Source organism: Bos javanicus, chromosome 12 (genome assembly GCF_032452875.1).
Source record: "Bos javanicus breed banteng chromosome 12, ARS-OSU_banteng_1.0, whole genome shotgun sequence".
Lineage (NCBI taxonomy): Eukaryota > Metazoa > Chordata > Mammalia > Artiodactyla > Bovidae > Bos > Bos javanicus.
This window is the reverse complement of record NC_083879.1, coordinates 27743291-27766659: the sequence shown is the minus strand read 5'-3', so window position 1 is coordinate 27766659 and position 23369 is coordinate 27743291. Positions and strand designations below refer to the sequence as shown.

At 36.8% G+C, this 23369-nt stretch overlaps 1 protein-coding gene across 4 annotated transcripts in view; it reads right to left on the bottom strand.

The window, feature by feature from the left end:
- STARD13 (StAR related lipid transfer domain containing 13) overlaps window positions 1–23369 on the bottom strand; it is a 492565-nt gene that overhangs the window by 284871 nt on the left and 184325 nt on the right. For all 4 annotated transcript variants that reach the window (XM_061434800.1, XM_061434804.1, XM_061434801.1 and 1 more), the window contains one exon: window positions 16488–16521. In XM_061434800.1, coding sequence (XP_061290784.1) covers window positions 16488–16521 — 34 coding nt within the window. The remainder of the gene's footprint in view (window positions 1–16487; window positions 16522–23369) is intronic.

The window sequence follows — 23369 nt, the reverse complement described above, 5'->3', positions numbered from 1 at the left end:
GATACAAAGAACTGACTCATTGGTAAAGACCCTGATGCTGAGAAAGATTGAAGGCTGGAGGAGAAGGGGACGACAGAGGATGAGATGGTTGAATGGCATCACCGACTTGATGGACATGATTTTGAGCAGGCTCCCAGAGTTGGTGATGGATAGGGAAGCCTGGGGTGCTGCAGTCCATGGGATCGCAAAGGGTCGGACACGACTGAGCGATGAACTGAATCCTGAATTTGATCAAGCGACAAGAAATCCCATTTCTGGAAAGTAACCTTTACACACTTTTGCCATATGAAAACACATATGTTTAATATCATGCTTTTCAGCATTACTTGTATTTGCAAAATTTTGGAAAGTACCTAACAGCCCAAACATAAGAGATAAGTTGGTTAAACTGTGGTTCATACACACAGTGGAGTGCTATGTAGCTATTTAAAAAATAAATTAATAAAGAGTCTCAAACTGATAAGAAGCACTCTCCAGGATATACTGTTATGTGACACATGAAAATACAATACAGCAAAAATAGAATGCTAATTTTGTGGGAAAAAAAGAAGACAAAAAGTTCACATGTATTTGCTTCATTTTTCAAAAACAAAGGGTGAGTTAACCAGAGAGAGTGCTTTATCATTTGGTAAAGCAAATGGAACAAAATTTTTTTTAAATGATAAAATATTAAAAATTGGTCAGTCTAGGTAATGGTTATATAGTAAATCTGTCAATGAGTATACATGCTTTTTTGGACTATTTTTGGAAATTTCCTTTAAGTTAGAAATTTATTTCAAAAAGAAGAATATTAATAATAGTGTAATAATCACAATACATTACCACCAGTGAAATTATTTCTCAGAATGCAGAAACGTTTTAAATTAGGAAGTCAACTTTTAACAATGATAAAACAGACAAATTAAAAAGGAAATTAACATTAATATGAAAAGGTCATTTGATAAGACCATGCAACTATTAATTAAAATGCTAAGATAATAATAATAAAGATTAAAATTTGATGAAGAATATTTATTGAAACTTAACAGGAGATTTACTCTAAAAACTGAAACACATTTAAACCATTGCAATCAAGTCAGAAATGCAATAAGACAGAAAAATAAAATATACTAGTATAAATATTGGGGGAGGGGAGATAAAACTAGCCATTTTCCCCCCAGATACTGTGGGTTTTATCTGCCTGTAAGAGAAAAAGATTTTACTTTCAATAAAATAAAATGACTGAAGAGTACAGAGTTAACTGAACTAGACTAAGCCCTCCTCAGATCAAGTCTGGAAAGAAACACATCAGTTCTCAGCTCGGGCTATCTTATGTACATGAGTCCCAGAAGGTTCAATGGGCAGAGGTTGGGAGTAAAGGATCATTACAATGTAATTTGAAAAAAGAGGAGAGAAAAAGTTCACCAAAACCATATATAAATGTATGTATGTGTGTGTGTGCACATGCTAACTCACTTCAGTCATGTCCAACTCTTTGCGACCCCATAGACTGTAGCCCACCAGGCTCCTCTGTCTACGGGATTCTCCAGGTAAGAATGCTGGAGCCGGTTGCCATGCCCTCTTCCAGGGGATCTTCCCAAACTAGGGATCAAACCTGAGCCTTTTTAGTCTCTTGCAGTGCCAGGCAGTTTCTTTATCTCTAGCACCACCTGGGAAGCCCACATATGAGTGTGGGCAATATGCATTAAGAAACTAGAAGGTGACAGGGAAATTAGATCTTCATGATCTTGAGTATGTCTATAACATATTCTTAAGAAGAAGAGTTTTATAGTAATACATTATTATGCATTCATTTCATCTAGACCAAACCACACACAAAAAAGGTTTGAATGTTGGGTAGACTGCAAAGATGGCTGGTAATAATCCCACCTCACCTCTTTTGGGGTAATCTGTCACACAGCAATAGGTATCTGAGATATGTTTAAAGGTATGTGAATGCTTAAAGAGAAAAGAGAATATTCTAACAATATAACTATCAAAATTGGTTGCTTCACAGTGGCAGTAAGAATGAAAGAGGGGATGATTTACTTTTACTTTATATATCTTACATTACTTCTCCAGCTTGCCCAAGCATATATTATTTTCTAATTTGAAATAAATCAATTAAAGAAAATTTTTACAAGAAGAAATAAAGCATTCGATTTAGGTTTCTTCTGTTTCTTTTTTTTTTTTTCCTTAGAATTGGGCCTGGAAAAGTGTCTTCCTCTTATTTTATGGTTATTTACTGTTATTTGCCGCAGCATTACACAGACCTTAGTTTCCGATAGCTGTGTATAATACTGGTCCCATAAACATCTTTATAAATCAATTATCTTTTAAAATAAGGGCCAATGCATGTGCATGGAAAATGGCTGTGGACTGGCAACTAAAATATTCTTAATCTTTTAAAAATATGCTATAAAAACTATGCGAAAGATATTAACAAAATCGATTTAAGAATATTTTTAGTAATGCGATCTGTAAAATACATTTTTAAAGTGCATTAGCTCACAAAATATTTTATCAACCTGTAAAATTTTTACTAGCTTTCTCTGTTCTTAACAGTGATATAGCAATGATAAGTCTGCAGGAAATTTATCAGAAGCATGAGAAATGATGTTTTCACTGTGGGTTGCAGTTTTCGTTTTATTAATTTTTATATTTATTGAACTCTTGATATCTTTAGGATCTTCCTGGATTTCTTATAGGCCCTAAAATTCCTAGCCAAGGCTATGTTCATTAATTCATTTCAACAGATTTAAACTTACAGTGTCTATAATATGCTGGACACTGTGCCAGGTGCTTGGAGAAAGAGAATGATAGTTTTCTTTAAAGCAGAAGAATTGTCCATAACTAGATAATGATCCGTATGACAAATAAAACATTTAGAAAAACTAAATAATGTGCTGCAGGTAAAGCCACAACAACTAGACAAAGTAGATTCCATTTAAGCTGGTATTCAAGACAGCAGACAAAATGGGAAGCTGCATTCAAGACAGACAGCAAGAATGGACGTGTGGAAGAGCACGGTATGATCGAAGAAAAGGTAGTTCGTAAGGACGAAGGAACCTGATGGACAGACAGTAGAGATGACAGACAGAGCACAGTACTGCAACTAAGTACATAGGCTCTTTTTCAACAAGGGTGTCAAATCAGTAGAGGAAAGATAGTTTTTTCAGCAAGTTAATGCTGGAACAATTGGATATCCACATGGGAAAGTCTGGAGTTAGACTCCTTCCTTAGACCACACACAAAAAATTCCAAGTGATCACAGGCCTAAATGCAAGTGCTAACACCACAAGACTTTTAGAAGAAAACATAGGAGTAAATTTTCATGAACTTGGGTTAGGTTAGGCAAAGCTTTCTTAGATATAAGCAACATAACAAACAGAAGCAACAAAAGAAAAAATAAACTGCAACTCATCAAAGTTTTAAAACTTTGTATTTCAAAGAACGTCATCAAGAAAGTGAAAAGACACCTCACAAAATGGGAGAAAATATTTGCAAACCGTATACCCGATAATGTCTTGTACACAAGAATATATTTAAAAAGTCCAAAACTCAACACTTTAAAAAGACAATAACCCAATTTAGAAATGGGCTTAGGGACCTCCCTGGTGGTCCTGGGGTTAAGACTCTGCAATTCCACTACAGGGGACACAGGTTCAATCCCTGGTTGGGGATCTAAGATCCCACATGCCACAAGGTGTGGTCAAAAATAAATTAAAAAAAATTTTTTTAATTTAATGGGCTTAAAAATAATTTTAAAAAGCTTAACATACATTTCTTCAAGGAAGATAATGCAAGTGGCCAATAGGCATGTGAAAAGATGTACAATATCATTAGTCATTAGGGAAATACAAATTAAAACTACAAATTCATACTCACCAGGATGGCTATAAAGTCAGATAATAATAAGCATTGGTGAGGATGTGGAGAAATTGAAACCCTCACACATTGCTGGTAAGAATTTAAACTGATATAGTCACTTTGAAAAACAGTTTGGCAGTTCCTTGAAATGTTTAACACAGAGTTACCATATGACCCAGCAATTATAAATATGTACGCAAGAACAATAAATACATGCGTGCATGTTCAGTTGCTTAGTTGTGTCTGACTCTTTGCGACCCCATGGACTGTAGCCTGCCAGGCTCCTCTGTCCATAGCATTCTCCAGGCAAGAATACTGGAGTAGGTTGCTATTTCCTCCTCCAGGGCATCTTCCCAACCCAGGGATCGAACCTGCGTCTTCTGCATCTCTTGCATTGGCAGGTGAATTCTTTACCATTGAGCCACCTGGGAAGCCCGAAAAACATATGCTCACACAAAAACATGTAGATGAAGATTTGTAATAATATTAATCATAAGCCAACAGGTGGGAAGAATCCAAATGTCTGTAAATTGATGAACAGATAGATTAAATAAGGCTTATCCATACAACAGAATATCACTCAACAATAAAGAGAAATGAAGTACTGATATGTGCCACAGTGTGGATGAACCTTGAGAGCATCATGGGGAGAGAGTTACAAGGCACAGGAGACCACATATTTTATGAGTCCATTTATATGCAATGTCCAGAATAGGCGACTAGAGGGTAAGATTGAGGGGAAATGCAAAGTGACTGCTAATAGGTGTGGGGGGATTGTTACTGGAGTAATGAATATGTTCTCAAACTGATTGTGGTGATGGCTGCACACCTTTGTGATTACGGTACAAACCATTGAGTTGTACACTTTTTTTTTGAGTTGTACATTTTGAATGAGTGAAACATTTGGTATACAAATTACATCTTGAGTTATTTTTTTAAAATCTATATCCTGTTTAAAAATAAAAGCACACACACTAGTGCTGGATCACTTAGGCTGGAATCTATGCTTTACACTGAACCAGTAATGAAGCCCCAAGCTACTTAGTTTCTCTGTATCCAGTATCTTCATCTGTAAATGAGTGAGTACTTTCAGCTAAGGTCTCAAGGGAAATTTTCACAGAGGTAGAATTTGGCCTGGCCTCAAAGACAGTGTTTTTATAGATTTTGAGATAAAGACCTTTAAAAGGAGGAGAGAGGGACTCCCAGCTCTGGAGGACCCACTGTGTGCTAGAGTCTGTGCTATGCATTGTGTACATTACATGATTTAATGCCCTCTGCTTTGTACTTATGAAAAAAGCTGACTCCGAAAGTAAAGTGATTACATGACGAAGTAGGGGTTCAACTGCAGGCCCAGAAGCAACTGTGTCTGGCCTGAATGATGTTTGTGAGGAAGGAAATACAGACAGCTAGAAGAGGGACTGAGGTGTTGTCTGACAGCGTGGGAAGGGAGTAGGGGTAAGTTGCAATCAGACTGTTAAGGAACTCTGATGGCCAGACAAGTTTTCTGGATTTCATCCTATGGGTGATAGGGAACACAGAATTGCTTATTTTTTTTTTAAAAAGGCCATAAGGAGTAAGGATGTGGATGTATTTTACATGTAAAAATCTAAATTCATCTTGTATGTTATTATATAACTCAATTGTACCTTTCAGAAACCTTACAATATAACTCAAAATAGACATAGTCTAACAAGCATGTGTTTACTGAATTTTCCAGAAGAGAAATTGGTTTGCTTCCACAATTGGAAGATGACTTTCATAGATGAATTAAAATCCTATCCAAGGCTGAGTTTGTTAATTTGAGCTGCTGATTGTTATCAAATGTCAGATTGATTTTGATGTGAATTTTAGAGCTAAGAACAGATAGAATAGAGCTAAGAATAGAAGTTTTAAAACTCACTGAAATGCTCAAAAGATGAACAAAAGTTGTGGTCTCACTTTACACAGGAGTTCAGTGAAAAGGAAAACTACCATATATGTAACTATTTAAATGGAATAGCGGGTTTGCACTGTATACTCATTCATTCAGAGGTGTTATTTTTTTGACTAGAAGCATGAAATTTTGCTTATGCCTCCTACTTGGAAAGAGATTCTTTCAAGGCCATGAATTTAAGCAGGGTGTCCAGCAAGCATCTGAAGTGTCTACAGACTGTTAGAACTAGCATGCCACGGTTGGCACCAGGCAGTTGGAGGAACAAGTTGCAAAATACACTCTCAGTCCCAGTCTACGTGGTATCCCAACCTCAAGTCATGCTGCTAGATTCGTGCCTGCATGTGGAAAGTCAAATGCACTGATGTGCTTTCCCTCCAAGCCAATGATTCTTAGTAAAGATCTTACATTTCCTAGAAGCGTGCATTTGGGGAAGGAAATGAAGGAGTGCATTTTTGTTTACTGCAATAATTAGGAGTTTCTAAAGAAATGGGAATACCAGACCACCTGACCTGCCTTTTGAGAAACCTGTATGCAGGTCAGGAAGCAACAGTTAGAACTGGACATGGAACAACAGACTGGTTCCAAATAGGAAAAGGAGTACGTCAAGGCTGTATATTATCACCCTGCTTATTTAACTTATATGCAGAGTACATCGTGAGAAACGCTGGGCTGGAAGAACCACAAGCTGGAATCAAGATTGCCAGGAGAAATATCAATCACCTCAGATATGCAGATGACACCACCCTTATGGCAGAAAGTGAAGAGGAACTAAAAAGCCTCTTGATGAAGGTGAAAGTCGAGAGTGAAAAAGTTGGCTTAAAGCTCAACATTCAGAAAACAAAGATCATGGCATCCGGTCCCATCACTTCATGGGAAATAGATGGGGAAACAGTGGAAACAGTGTCAGACTTTATTTTTCTGGGCTCCAAAATCACTACAGATGGTGACTGCAGCCATGAAATTAAAAGACACTTACTCCTTGGAAGGAAAGTTATGACCAACCTAGATAGCATATTCAAAAACAGAGACATTACTTTGCCAGCAAAGGTTCACCTAGTCAAGGCTATGGTTTATGGAGTTGGACTGTGAAGAAGGCTGAGCGCCGAAGAATTGATGCTTTTGAACTGTGGTGTTGGAGAAGACTCTTGAGAGTCCCTTGGACTGCAAGGTGATCCAACCAGTCCATTCTGAAGGAGATCAGCCCTGGGATTTCTTTGGAAGGAATGATGCTAAAGCTGAAACTCCAGTACTTTGGCCACCTCATGCGAAGAGTTGACTCATTGGAAAAAACTCTGATGCTGGGAGGGATTGGGGGCAGGAGGAGAAGGGGACGACAGAGGATGAGATGGCTGGATGGCATCACTGACTCGATGGATGTGAGTCTGAGTGAACTCCGGGAGTTGGTGATGGACAGGGAGGCCTGGCGTGCTGTGATTCATGGGGTTGCAAAGAGTCGGACATGGCTAAGCGACTGAACTGAACTGAACTGAACTGATCCTGCCTTTTATCATACACATAAGTCTGTTATTACTCATCTCAACCCTGGTTTTATTCTAATTCCATCCTTATCTCCACTCCTTCATATTCCTATACCTCTTCCATCAAGTGGCTTCTTATATTCTTACCTTTTTTAAAATCCAAACCTATTCATTATAAGTATCAGATTGCTTCATTATACCTTTTAATATCATCAAGCTGAATATTATAAATTAAGTACACAATCATTTAACTTTCTTTTTGGTTTCATTTATTATAGTTAAGTTATCATGTTGGTTTTTGAAATTATATGAATATCTCATCCATAAATTTCCTTTCAGAGTAGTAGGCTGGGTGTACTTATTCATTATGTAAAACTTATTATAAATTGTTACATTAAGTGGTCATAGTACTTCTACAATAATTACATTATTATAATTGAAACTTATTATAATTGTTACATTAAGTGGTCATAGTACTTCTATTACTGAAACAAAACACTTCTCATATTTTATATCTGAGGAAACAGAATGTGACTTATTCAAGATAACTAGTAAAGAATGAGCTTTGATATCTTAAAAGTTAGAACATCTTGACTTCTCCTTCTTTTTTTCGATTTATGGCCTTGTGTCCACCATTAAAATGCTTTATCACGCATCATTTGGGTACTCAGTAAACACAGGTTGTTGTTTTAGGTGAATATGGGAACTTTGAACAGATCTAATTATTATTAATAATAATAAGGCAAGTAATTGCCACCATGCACTGACCACATGTAGGCATCAAACTCAGTACTCTCCATCTGTTATCCATATAACCCACATAAAAATTATGCCCGAATGTATATTAGTAAAATGAGGCTTATTTCAGTAACTGAAGTTCAGTCAGTTCAGTTGCTCAGTTGTGTCCTATGCTCTGCAGCCCCATGGACTGCAGCATGCCAGGCTTCCCTGCCATCACCAACTCCCAGAGCTTGCTCAAACTCATGTCCATTGAGTCGATGATGCCATCCAACCATCTTATCCTCTGTTGTCCCTTTCTCCTCTGGCTTTCAATCTTTCTTAGCATTAGGTTCTTTTACACTGAGTCAGTTCTTCAAATCAGGTGGCCAAAGGATTGGAGCTTCACGATCAGTCCTTCCAGTGAAGATTCAGGCCTGATTTCCTTTAGGATTGACTGGCTGGATCTCCTTGCAGTCCAAGGGAGTCTCAAGAGTCTTCTCCAACACCACAATTCAAAAGCATCAATTCTTCAGTGCTTAGCTTTCTTTATAGTCCAACTCTCACATCCATACATGATTACTGGAAAAACCATAGCTTTGATTAGACAGACCTTTGTTGGCAAAGTAATGTCTCTGCTTTTTAAGAGACACTTTTTTTTTTAATGCTGTCTAGGTTGGTCATAGCTTTTCTTCCAAGGAGCAAGTGTCTCTTAATTTCATGGGTGGCAGTCACCATCTGCAGTGATTTTGGAGCCCAAGAAAATAAAGTCTCTCACTGTTTCCACTGTTTCCCCATCTATTTGCCATGAAATGATGGGACCAGATGCCATGATCTTAGTTTTTTGAATGTTGAGTTTTAATCCAACTTTTTCGCTCTCCTCTTTCACTTTCATCAAGAGGCTCTTTAGTTTTTCGCTTTCTGCCATAAGGGTGGTGCTATGTAGGACCACCCAAGATGGACGGGTCATGGTAGAGAGTTCTGACAAAACGTGGTCCACTGGAGAAGGGAATGGCAAATCTCTTCAGTATTCTTGCCTTGAGAACCCCATGAACAGTATGAACTGAGGTTAATAGGCATGAAAATGATTTGTTACAGCATATGCATCTATTAACTGACAAACAAAAAGATTGAAACTTTTTCCAAATGATTTGTCTGGAATACTATATTACTTACCTCAAAGGATTGTTACAAACATAAAAATGCACAATTATTTCATTCATTCATTCATTTGACGAAAATTTATCAACAATCCAGGATGTGCATGTGCCAAGGAAACAAAAAATGATCAATCTTGGTCTGATCTCAAGGACCTTGCAGTAGAATTAATTGACTGTTACAGGAGCCATGACAGGGAGCATCATAACTTGTCATGTGCTGGGTTTACTCTGCTTGGGGATAGTAAGGGAAAGTTCAACAGAGGGATTAGCCTCTGATCTGCCTCTTGAATGTGAAGAGGAATTTAGCAGGTGGGGAGATCAGGGAACATCTTGTTTCTCCAAGGAGTGAGAGAGCAGAGTGTGCTCAGTGGACAACATGGGAGATTAAGGTGCTGGCCAGCAAAGGAGCAGAGGGGCCACCATGTGTCCAGAATGGAAGGTTCTGATGCCGGGTGAGAAGAACCACAATTGCCAGCTCTTGGTGATGGTGCCCATACATTAATGTGATTTTGGAATCTCTGTTCCTCTCTTAGAGGAGGATGTTAACAAAAGACATACACATAAATTTGAGGGCTGTAACTGAACAGTATTCAACGATTAAATTCTGTAAAAAATAATATGGGGCAAAATATTCTTATTTTAAAGAATATGTTCAACTTTTTGGATTAGGACAATGTTTCATAAAAAGTCCCATATTTTCAAATAGATAATTTCAGTGCTGCCTAGGGGAAGGGGCAGCTTCACAAAACACCTGGAGCCTACAAGAAATCATTTAGACCTAGCAGTATTTCCAAAGACTGAATAATGGCTAGAGATAAATATACATCAAAGTTATTCATCTGTAGTAATGGTGCAGTCAATATGATTGAAAATTTTCCATGGGACTATATTTATTTATAATAAAAGTGCAGTGAAAATAATGGTGTGTGAAAGATGCTTTCAAGAGTATATATTTGAATACAGCATACTTATATAAGGCAATTTCAAAAGCAAAAGTTATGGCTGCCTTTTAACTCTGGTATTTTCCTTAATGCACTATTTACAGAGATTGCAGTTTTAAGAATAATAAATATAAACATTGACTAATCTCAAATCTATTTATAAGATGTGGGTATATTGTAAAACTGCAAAATGAAATAATACTTTATTTTCAACATTAACTTTATGTAAGAAACCAACATGCTATGCATAAAAGTAGAGAGATCCATTTTTATTAAAAGTAGCAAATAAAAACATAAAATCATGCTGTTATTAAACAGAAATTTTTTATATTTTCCTTTCAGTTCATGAAACAAATAGGGCATAAGGTGAAAAGGATAGGTTTTGGCTTAGGTCTATTACTTGCAATAAATGGTACTGAAAAACAAAATGCATTAATACTTCAATGCTCCTGATGGAAGAAATTATCCAGAACAAAGAAAGATTCTCTTAACAAGATATTATTCTTTCCCTGTTGCCAACAAATAAGTTTCCAAGTGCTGTAACTGCTTTTCTGCTTTCTGGTCATGGTCTCCTCTATTCCAAGTCTTTTACCCTCTAGAAGAATAGGCCTAATTTTCAAAGAAACAACAAAGGGGAAAATCAGGTACTGATTTGCCTTTTGTCATTTAGGATTTGCTCAAGTCTGGCTTCTTCCAAGGCACTATGGAAGCAACAACAGGGTCTCCCTTGGTGGTCCAGCGGTTAAGACTCCAACACTTTCGTTGAAGGTGGCACAGGTTTCATCCCTGGTTGGGGAACTAAGATCCCACATGCTGCATGGTGCGGTCAGAAAAAAAAAAAAAAAAGAAGAAGCAACAGCAGCGGCCCTAAGATCAAACCTCTTGGTTTGCTTCAATTTTGGTCTCCAGAACTCATTTTTTATAAATGATTACTATTTATGAGGGAATTTTAAAATAAAATTTCATTAAATATTTGAAACAGTAATTTTTCTTAGATTTTAAGGATCCTCCTGTGTCCTTGCCATATTTATATTCTAAGTTGCAGAAATATAAATATAACAGAAAATATCCACATGTTTTGATCACTTTATGTATTGTTTATTCTCTTCCTCACAAACTGTGAGCACCTTGATGGAAGGCACTGTCTTGTCCTTCTTTGTATTCATTATGTAATGAATCATAATGCTTATTCAATTTAACTCAATAAATTTATGAATACATAAAATACAGTGGTTGAGTTTATGGATGGACAAGCAGTAGCAACTAACAACTCCCAGTCCCCACCCCCACCCGACTATACTCCTTGAGAAGTATTTGTTTAATGAAAAACATGGACAGAAGAGCCTGGAGGGCTACAGTCCATGGGGTTGCAAAGAATTGGACATGATTGAGAGACTAACTCTTTGATTTACTTTTTTTTACATGAGCTTAAAAATCAGATAGAATCAAGTTTAAATTCCAACTTTGATACTCATTGAGCAATTTAATCTCATTGATCCTTATTTTTTATATGTGAAAACTGAGGACAATACCCCTTATGATATAGGGCTTCTTGAGGATTGAATGAGTGAATATTCATAGATAATCTATCATAATCTGGAACACAGTAGGCACTCAATAAACATGATCCTCTATTTCCCCCTAATACCCCAGACTTAATATTCCAGTTCTTCAAACTGGGTACCTAGCAATGTGCCAAGAGTGTCACAAAGCAGCTGGATAAACACAATGGTTTTCCTCCTGCATATATGTTTTTCTATGGATGGTACATAATTGTATTAATATAAAACAATTGTTCAGGGATTCTTCTACTCATCAAATGTTTTTGAGCATCTGTTATGTAGCAGCAGCCTGCTGAGCACAAGGGATAGTCTAATGGGAAGAAAGAAAGGAAGGAAGATGGAAGGAAAAAATCAAATTCCGACAAGTGCTGTGAGGGAAACAAAGAGACTGCAGAGATAAAAACTGGGGTTGGGGGAGCCAACCTCTTCAGATAGAGTGTGCAGAGAAAAGTTTTAAAAGCAGTGGATGCAAGTTGGATGATGAGAAGACAGCCATGCTAAGTGCTGGGGGACAAACATTTCAAGTGGAAGGAGTAGGAACACGAAAGTCACCTGAATTCTTCAGGTAAAACAAATGTCATCTTTGCTGGTTTGACAGTTTCCCTGACTTCCTGCTACATGGGAGTCTTTCAGATACTTAGCAAGCACTGCCCTGGAGAAGACTTTGAACACCAGCTGCAAGAGGTAGGAATGGTGGATAAAAACCACTCTCCTTTCCCTCGGTATTTAAGTTGGCAGCTTCCAAGGGCTATAACTAAGCATCCAGAATAAGCTGGCACAACTCAAATATGGAGGGAAAGAATGTGAACTAGATTTATATAGCTCTTAAGCTTTATGTGGCACTTGCATTTTATGATAAAGATTCATACAAATTAATATAAAATAAAACCAAGTTTCCTCTCCGCATACACTGGATGCTTTCCTTTTGCCTCATGTGGGCATACTGCCACAAATGGTAATGGCTTCTCTTTATATAGCCATAGGAAATCACAATTTGAAAACGTATTAAGTGATTGTAACTTTCACTAGTCACACATTTACTGACAAGCTCTGGTTTTGCTAAAGTAATCTTAAGAGAAGGAGATTCGAGTTGGGTAAGTTTCTTGAAGGAGGGATAATTTTATCTCATTTATCTTTGTGTTGCTAAGACCTTGCACAGTGCTAGGGACATAGTAGACGTTCATTACTCTGAATTAAAATGAAGCTATAATTTTCAGTTGAGATTGGTGAGGGGCACTGGGGATTTCTCGCTCTTGGGCATCTGTCACTACAGTTAAATTCCAGTGAAATGGAAGAATGTGAACATTCCATAGCATATGCTTCTATTCACGGTCACTGGATTTGGCTGCACTTTTGACTACCTGCATATTCTGCATCTCTAACACCTGGGAAAATTCTTTTTGAGACAGTCTTCATACTCTCGATAATGGGTCTAACAAAATGCCGTACCACATGAAGCTGAGGGGGCAGAAAGTAATTAAGTGCTTCCAGGAAGGAGGAATACTTATAGCCATGAAAATCCCTCTGAGACTGTGCTTAGAGGAGCTGTCCCTGCTACCCTAATGAAATTATGGAGAAAAAAATGTAAGCAATGTCTTCAGATGTGACCTTATTTTCCTTAGGTTTTCAAATGGTTTTCTAAATGGAAGAGAATTTCTTTTCTTTTTTACAATCTAGAAGCAAAAATATATGTTGTATGAGAAAAACAGCATGCCAGTGCAAGATTCAAAATTCTTGATAGTGAGCAACACTGGAATTTGGTCTCCTACTTACAAATTTGAAGAAAGAAAAAACACGTCCCATGAGAAACCGAATTTAAGGTCAGATTAAGTCAACCATAACCATATGGGTTAGCATTTAAACATTTATATTAACTTTTCAAAATGAAAAGTCATTAGGGAAGTCATATCATAGTATGTACCACTCATTTCCATTTTGACTTTTTATCTCACAAAGGTCACAGTATGACAGGCACAAACTCAGAATTTACTCCATTGTTATCATAGCAAATGTTTCTTCTATTACTAGGCTAAAATATTTTGTGCGGTTGGACAGTTTAAACTCCTTTAAAAAGAGTGTAGTTACTTGGCGACACCGTCTCTTAATTTGTTAGTGAGTGTAACACTGACTGGCCTTAGACCACTGCCTCCTTGTGCCTCCGCTTCTATTACACTGGGCTCCCCATTTATCCCTTTCCAGTGACTGAGACCAGAGGAAAATAGAGATCATACCATTCTAACACACAAGAAAGAATCATAAGGAATCACCTTACAAGGACAAACAGTGAGGTTGCGTCATGGCATGTCCTTCTTCTATGTCATGTTATATCTTATGTCCCTATATACTCAATAGCCTATTCTGTCTGACCTCCATATTGCATTTTGGTAAAGCATACAGATAGAAGCTCTTGAAACCTCCAGTCAAGAAGCAACAACGGGAAGCCAAAAACTAGGGGAGCTGACTTCACATCTTACAAACAGCAGGAAAGAATGACCGCTAAAAATTTAAATTGTTAATTTAATTTGAAAAATGAGATTAAAAAAAAGAGGGCAGCTGTAATTGAAAAGCCCAAACTTATGGATGGTTTCACATTTGCATGGAAATCTGAATTAGGCTTCAAAAATTCTCCTCTGATTTATGTGTGCAGAAAAATTGTCCTCAGACACCCTTCACCAATACTTCCTATTCCCAGAGCACTTTGCATAAATATTTATGTGAAAACTGACTTGACTCTTTTCTAGATTCTGCTGGCTTGCTTGCCAATGCCAATGCTTTTTTTTTTTTTATGTCAAGATGAAACACTAGCTGGCAGAGTAGATAAGCAGCTAAAAACTGAGTCTCTGGTAGACTGAACCCCCACTGCACGATACCTGGATACTGAAGGATAAGCTGCACATCCAATCTGGTACTTTTATACCAGATCACAGCCATCAAAGCTGAAATTCCTCATTGGAGATTTGTTAGAAAAGTACTTGTCATTTCTGGCCAGAAGTTAGTGGGAGTTGTTTCTTATTTACTCTCTTGACTGTAATTTTGTATGATGGAAAATATCCTTTAACTATAACAAGTTGGGTTTGCTTATGATAAAAAGAAAATAAATCTATCACATTTTAATTAAAACCTTAGCATGCTGCTTATTTGTGTAAATCCCCCATTTCGTGATTTCTGGACTGAAACAGTCTTTGCTGACGTAAATGCAAGATCGACCCCTTGAGCTTGAGTTGGAATTTTAACAAAAAGTGATGAAGCACAGAGTGTTCTACTTAGGGCATAGTTTACAATTTGGGACACATTCATAAGATTTTAAAAACAGGTGTTGCTTATATCCCACTCAGGTGTCAGGTGGTTGAGGGTTATGTACCATTAAGGTCTCAAATATAAAAATGCATGCATGCATGCATGCTAAGTCACTTCAGTTGTGTCCGACTCTACGATTCCACAGACTGTAGCCTGCCAGCTCCTCTGTCTATGGGATTCTCCAGGCAGGAATACTGGAGTGGGTTGCCATGTCCTTCTCCAAATATAAAAATGGATATGGACAAAATTGTGCATGCTTGATGCTATAAGCACTTCACAGAATGGCAGGAGCAACTCTGTTTGGTGATTCTTGGTACAGTTGGTGGGCCAGCACATTATCAAGGATATTTTTGTGATGCATTTCCAGCCAGTCACTTTGCCTGGTGGTCCAGTGTGAACGTCTCCTTGCAAGTCTCCCCAAGAGACAGAACAGTAGATGACTATATCCAGAGACCTTTGCAAAGCTGAGGCTAATTTAAGCTGAAGCTGAGATCTTGGGTTTTTGAATAGGAACTAAAAGTTTTCTCCAACAGATTAAAGAAAAAGAGGCCATTGAAAACAAAAATAATGATGGTTACCAAAAATCAGGGCAGCAATACAGTATTATTTTTAGTGGCACTATTTGACAAATTTATTTCAAAAAAGGCCCTAAAGATATTAACTCAGAAACAAGAAGTTTTAATTTTTTCATTGAAGTTTTCCAGAAACACATTATCTTCCACATGTGAAGAATGTGGATAATGGAATCACACGAAGTTTTTGAAGTGGTTTCCTTTCAAGTGTAAACATTTAAATGACCATATGAAGTAAGGACAAATGAGAAGATTCAGAATGATGTGTCCACAATGACTGGTCAAATAAAGAACTGTTCAAATAAAACAACAGTTGCTAAACAGATGGTAAGAAGTGATGGTTCCAGGGAGTTTTTCTTATTTTATGTAGTTATTGAAATAAGAAAGTCAATAAATTAAGATGCACTTTGATTTATGCATTACATAAATTTTGATTTATGTATAACATTTCCAAATATAGCAGATACAACAATAAAAATTGCTACTTTTCTTTATTTGTCAAGAGGACTTAGCAGTTGTTTTGGTACAGCTGTTATTTTCTTACTACTTTTTCTATAGTACATATTTCAAGACAAAGTCTGGTTATGCAAAGGAATTTCTTTTTTAAATTTCCTTAATTTTTTCACATATAACAGTATAGTACTAATAGCTTCAGATGTATAATGATTATTTTTTGCTATATATATATATATATATTTGTATATATAGCAAAGTGACTACCAAAAGAGATATAGTTATGCAAAGTAATTTCTGCATGTATGAATTAAACCCACTATATGTCTGCATGAAGACAAGGGAAAAACTAAGTGAACTGATCCAGTCTTCAAGATGTAGAATACACTCAGATTTAACATCATACTGTGACTATCAATTACTCTGCAAGACATGTGGTATGCTTAAATTTATAGCAACTAGGCAAGGCTCTTTAAACAACTTTCACAGACAATCAGTAAAACAGATTTCCTCAAAGAGACTTACCTGCTCTCTCTTTGCTTCGTTTGTCAGAGAGCACCTGTATTAAAAAAAAAAAAAAATCAAGACTCTCTTAATATTTCAAATTTATGCTGCCATCATTAAGAATATCATCGAGTTTGAAAAAAAATCAGATTGTAAAATTAGAACTGAATTGCCTTCAGAAATGAAAGTAAAATGCCAATTAGGGTAATGCATGATTTTAGTGTGCACAAAGAATCTGGAATAATAAAAGTAATACTCATTGACAAGGAAGATGCCTGAATCTTATTTTTCTCAGATTTATGTACTTTTCTCAGGCTTATGTCAAGATTTACACTATACTATGCATCCATTTAGCAACTAGAGGAAGACTGATGTCTAGTTTTTGTCGTGTACTCTGCTGTCCTCATGTCACCAATAACCTCCAATAACCTCCTTCGTGCTAACCAGCAACAGTACAAAAACTGAGCCAGCTGAGCACTCCTCCCATCAGAAACTTGATCCTTCTGGGCTCCTGTTCTCCCACAGTGCCTGCTTGTACATTTCTAACCGGTCCTTCTCATTTTCTCGGTGGATTCCCTTCTTGCCTGGGATCTTTAGGCATATTGATTTAATTTACTTTTGTTTTATTTTGTTTTTCAGACATGTTGCAGGGCTGGCTTCTCTTCTTACTTTGCACTTTTTCCAGGGTGATCTCATCTACTTTCCATCCATACTCTGATAACCTCCAGATTTATATCTCCAGCCCACGTCTCTTAACTTGAGCTTCAGGCCAATATAGGAAACTGTTTATTGGACATCTGCATTTGGAGATTTCAGACACCACAAAACCGTGTGTTCAAAGCTCAACATTATCCACCCCCTCACATAGATACCCAACTCCCAAACCAATTCTTTTTCTGTGTTCCCATCTTAGCGAAAGGCAACATAAACTGAACGTATGTGTCCCTCCTCAGATTGAGTTGTTGAAGCCTAATCCCCAGTGTGATGGCATTTGGAGGTGGAGCTCTAGGAGGTAATTTGGTTTGGATGAGGTCATGTGGTTGGGTCCCCCACAATGGAGCTGGTGCCTTGTAAGAGGATGAAGAGCTCAGAGTTCTGTATCATGTGAGGACTCAGTGAGGAAAATGGTGATTTGTAAAGCAGGAAATGAGTTTTCACCAGATACCAAATCTGTCAGTACCCTGATCTTGGACTTGAAGACTCCAGAACTATGAGAAATAAATAATTGTTGGTATGTTGTTTAAGCCACCAAGTCTATGGTATATTTGTCATAACAGCTCCAACGGATAAAAAACAATCTATCTACCTGGTTGCCCAAATGGGAAACCCAAGGATCATCTTTTTGTTAAATTCTGTTGATGCCTACTCTCAAATCTTGCTTGAATCCATCTACTTATTTTCATTTCTACTTCCACCTCCTGGGCAACATTCAGGTCATGCTTAGATAATTGCAATAGCTTTCTAACTTCTAGCCTGACTCTAGTCTTATCTCCCTCCAATCTATTCAGCACCCAGTGTGATGTTTCTAAAATACAATTTGATCATGTCACTTTTCTAATTGGAGCTATCCAATTGTTCCCCAATACCCTAAGAATAAATAGAGTTTAGAGGTTAAGATCTTATGCCTAGCTGCATGACCTTCAGAAAGTTTTTCAATTTCTCCAAGCCTCAATCTCTTCAGGCAAATGGGGTTGCTTTGTGTGATGTGCTGAGCAATAAGTATGGCATACAAGAGACATACAGTAAATATTTATTGATTATTTTGAAGGAACTTCTTAAAAACAGAGACTTACATTTTGTTAACTCTTTCAAAGCATAATGATAATTTGAATAATATTCTTTGAGAGTCAAGGATGAAAGATGCAAAATGTTGATGCAGTTAGAGCTTTTTCCTCAATATCACAGTTCCTCCCACCCAATTCTTATTCTCTCTCATCTTATTTTATGTCTCCATTCACACTTACAGTGGGTAAGAGCAAATTCACAAGAAACTTGATGACTGACAATGAGAAGAGTCAATTTTCCCAAGGACATTCACATTTTAAAGGGCACCATCTGATGACAAACACCAAGTACTGAATCTCTAATGATAAAACTTGAGATAGTGTGAGACAGAGGAGGAGAAAGCTCTCTCCACATTTCTCAAATAATATCAAGTAGGTGACTACTTCCTGCTCTAAAGAGAACTCAGTCAATGAGAATAGTGCATCATATTTAAATGTCTCACTTGATTTGGAAGCAAATATATCTAATGACTATTTGACTTGGAATAGCAAGTAAAATAAAATTATGAAGTAGATAAGTTTTGTTACATGAACATAATAAAACATTAATAATTATTTAAAATATCATAATAATATTTTAATAACCATTCAACATAGAAATAACCCAGCAGGATTCTTCAAGTTCAACTGTTGAAAAATTCTCAGTTATGAGCTAAGACCAATTCCTGCAGAGAAATGTCAGCTTGAGGGCTTAAAAGGGAAACAAAAGTAAGTAGACTTCCTCATCTAGTCCTTGAGATTGAGTGCTAACAGAGCTACTCACACATTAATAATGACAATAATAATAATAATTAACATAAGAAACTAAAAGTCAGATTACTTGATTCCAAAATAGATAAATGCGATAGGGATTTCCAGATAAACAGAAGTACTCAACAAATGTATGGTCAAGTATTATTTAGTTCTAAATGTAGAATGATGCATTAAAAGGTGCAGAGCTTGAATCTGGTAAATATACGTGCTTGTGTGCTTGCTAGGTCACTTTAGTCGTGTCCAACTCTTTGGATCCTATAGATTGTAGCCTGTCAGGCTCCTCTGTCCGTGAGATTCTCCAGGCAGGAGTACTGGAGTGAGTTGCCATGCCCTTCTCCAGGGGATCTCCCTGACCCAGGGACTGAACCTGTATCTCTCACGTCTCCTGCATTGGCAAGTGGGTTCTTTATCACTGGCACCATCTGGGAAGCCAATTAACTAATTTTAATTAATACTAAAAATATTAATGTTGTCATGATGAGAAAAAAGTAGAAATTAAATGCCTAAAATTAAAGCAACAAAAATTAGTGTTATTGAAAATAAAATAATGAAAAATATTACTAAATTTTAAAGACATTGGAGGTATTTGAAAGTGAACCCCTAATGCATGTTAACCATTTCAACAGTACATGACAAATTAGATGCAGAAGTATAGCTATGGACACTCCTTTCCCAGGAAAAATTATGAGACAAATATTAAATATACATATATATATATATATATTTCCTATGCTATGTCAGCTCTAAAAAATTTATAAATGTGATGGTGAACATACATTTCTTTATGGATATTCAACAATATTTTCCCATAATCATTTTCATTAAAACTCACTAGGTGACGGGACTGGGGGGAGGAGGGAATGGGGAGCTGCTGTTTAGTGGGTATAGTTTTAAGATGAAAAGAGTCTTGGGGATGGAGGATCGCACAACAATGTGAATGTACTTATGCCACTGAAGGGTACACTTCAGTGGTTAAGATAATAAAGTTTATGTTTTATGTATTTTTCCACAATTAAAAACACACAAAGAAATCTCTAGATGCACATAGCCTATTGCTACTTGTTATGTTTAAACTCCCACTACCTTACACTTCAAACCCCTCTGTTTGGAAATCCAAATAGAATAAATCTAAGATCCAAAATATGACTTATGGGCAGATAATAAAAGAACTGCTACTAACCTGGAGATAATTATTTATACTCCCTAAAGTCATCATGAGATTACAGTCATCTCCAGAAGCATGAAGAAGGAAGAGAAAAGGAGGTGGGATAATGGCATTCACTGATGCCAGAGCAATTAGATGAAAAATCTCCAGGCAACAAATGGGTTATTTCTCTGGATATTTTATTATTTGTTGAGTGTTTAGCCAACATATAGAAACACTCATGTCTAGCACTATGCTGGGTGTTTAACCCTTTCTCTTTGTGGGATAGATGGCTAAGGGCAGGTAATTATCCCGCTGGAGATTCAGGAACTCTAGAATAGTTAGAAGTGTAAGCTGGAATCAAGATTGCCACAAGAAATATCAATAACATCAAATATGCAGATGACACCACCCTTATGGCAGAAAGCGAAGAGGAACTAAAGAGCCTCTTGATGAAAATGAAAGAGGAGAGTGAAAAAGCTGGCTTAAAACTCAACATTCAAAAAACTAAGATTATGGCATCCGGCCCCATCACTTCATGGCAAACAGATGGGGAAACAATGGAAACAGTAAGAGACTTTATTTTCTTGGGCTCCAAAATCACTACAGATGGCTGACTGCAGCCATGAAATTAAAAGACGCTTGCACCTTGGAAGAAAAGCTATGACTAACCTAGACTGCATATTAAAAAGCAGAGACATTACTTCGCTGACGAAACTCCATCTAGTCAAAGCTATGGTTTTTCCAGTTGTCGTGTATGGATGTGAGAATTGAACCATAAAGAAAGCTAAGCGCCAAAGAATTGATGCTTTTGAACTGTGATGTTGGATAAGACTCTTGAGAGTCCCTTGGACTGCAAGGAGATCAAACCAGTCCATCCTAAAGGAAATCAGTGTTGAATATTCATTCGAAGGACTGATGCTGAAGTTGAAGCTCCAGTCCTTTGGCCACCTGATTTGAAGAACTGATTCAGTGGAAAAGACCCTGATCCTGGGAAAGATTGAAATCAGGAGGAGAAGGGGACAACAGAGAATGAAATGGTTGGATGGCATCACCAACTCGATGGACATGAGTTTAAGCAAGCTCTGAGAGTTGGTGATGGACAGGGAAGCCTGGTGTGCTGCAGTCCATGGGGTTGCAAAGAGTTGGACATGACTGTGTGACTGAATTTACTGAGAATAGTTACAATTATCTCATGGATACATCCTAGTAAAGTTCTCTGAAGTATGTTTGAGTCACTTGCCTCATCTGGTGAGATTCCCAGAAGGTGTTAAGTTTTTGATACTGGTAAAGCAATAGTAATTATAAAGCCATGTTCACACAGACAGTCTAAGAATAACATTTTAGGAATTGGTTTTATGAACATGTATTTAGTAGACAATTGTTTTTTGGAACAAATGTATGAAATCTGGATGAAATGCAGATATGCATCCCTTGTCACACAGACAAATATGCAGATTAAATGAATAGAACAACTCTGCTGCTGCTGCTAAGTCGTTTCAGTCGTGTCCGACTCTGCGTGACCCCATAGATGGCCTCCTACCAGGCTCCTCTGTCCCTGGAATTCTCCAGGCAAGAACACTGGAGTGGGTTGCCATTTCCTTCTCCAATGCATGAAAGTGAAAAGTGAAAGTGAAGTCACTTAGTCGTGTCCGACTCTTCATGACCCCATGGACTGAAGCCCACCAGGCTCCTCCGTCCATGGGATTTTCCAGGCAAGAGTACTGGAGTGGGGTGCCATTGCCTTCTCCGAGAACAACTCTAGACAACCATAAAAACATCCAGATAATTTTTATTGGGAAGCAACGGCCCTTGGGGCTTGTGATGATCAATCAAGTCAATAAATACATTGACTATTATTGTCCAGGTGAAACCAAAAACCTGTTTCATCACCTGCTGTTCTTGAAATACAAAGGGCCCATTTGTTCCTAGTGCCCTCATAGTAAGCCTTTAAAACTAAAAGCAGCAGATAAAATCCCAAAGTAAATAAACTCTTACGAAAACATGTAAGCCATTTTACTATTTGCTCTTTACTTTGTCCAGAATACACCTGCTGTATTTCAAACTCAGTAAACCATATTTTGCAGTGACCCTGATTTAAACATTACAGAATAATGTCTAAGTAGAAATGAGCTGATAAAGCTAATCACCAGATTACCACTGGAAAGCTGGTTTCTTTAGACAAATATAAGGGATATATTATATACTGACTTTGGCTCAAATAACTTAAGACTCGTTGACTATGAGATAGCTGGTTTTATATCTCAAAAAAACAAAAATCCTTTTCCTAATCTCCCTCATGTTAGCTCCTTAAAAGATCATGCACAAACTATATGTAAAAATGAAAAAGAAGAACAAATATTTTAAAGTATTATAATCTGTGATTTCAGAGCTATTTCAAGGAGACCTAAAAGTTTCAATCGCAGTATCAGTTCATGAAGAAATAAGATGAAAATTTAATGGTCTTTAATTGCCATACTAAATTTTCATTATTGACTTTAATTTTGATTTCAAAATACTCCAAACATGGCCTTGTAGAGAAGTTTCCAAAATTTTTGATTTCTGTAAAAATTCTTTATAGTGATTCTTACCGAATTGTCCAAGTTATTCCTCCCCTGACTCATGCTGAGAAAAGGCTGTAGTAATTCTTTGTGGGACTGTGGGAGAAATAGAAACCAACAGATTTCCTCACAAATAACTGCACTATGAAAACTAAAGAAAAAGCTGCTAAAAAGGCTAGAGAGAATGTATAATATAATTCAATATTTACTCTTTGTTTTCATTTGATCTTCACTCATTTCTTTTACACCTGAGATATAGAAAGTAATTCTTGTTTTAGTGCTATATGAAAATTTCAATACATCTGAAACATAAGAGTCAAATGAAAATCTACTTTTGTGGATTGAAAAATATTTTGATTCAGCCCATGATGTAGAAATCTTTCTACTTCTAAATGTAAATTTTGGTATATGTACAATAGGATTCAGATACTTGAACAGAAGTAGTCGGTAATGCATAATTTCAGACATTTAACCTAAATACAAAAAAAAAAAAAAAACCTTTACTAGTTCAGTGAGTATAAAATGATGCTATTTAATAAACTATGGCATTTTAATAAGCATGCCTGACATCTGGTACTGATAAAAAGGATTTTATATTTTATAGTTAATATTTAAATAAAAAACATTACTGTAGTTTTGCTATTTATCACAGGCCACAGAT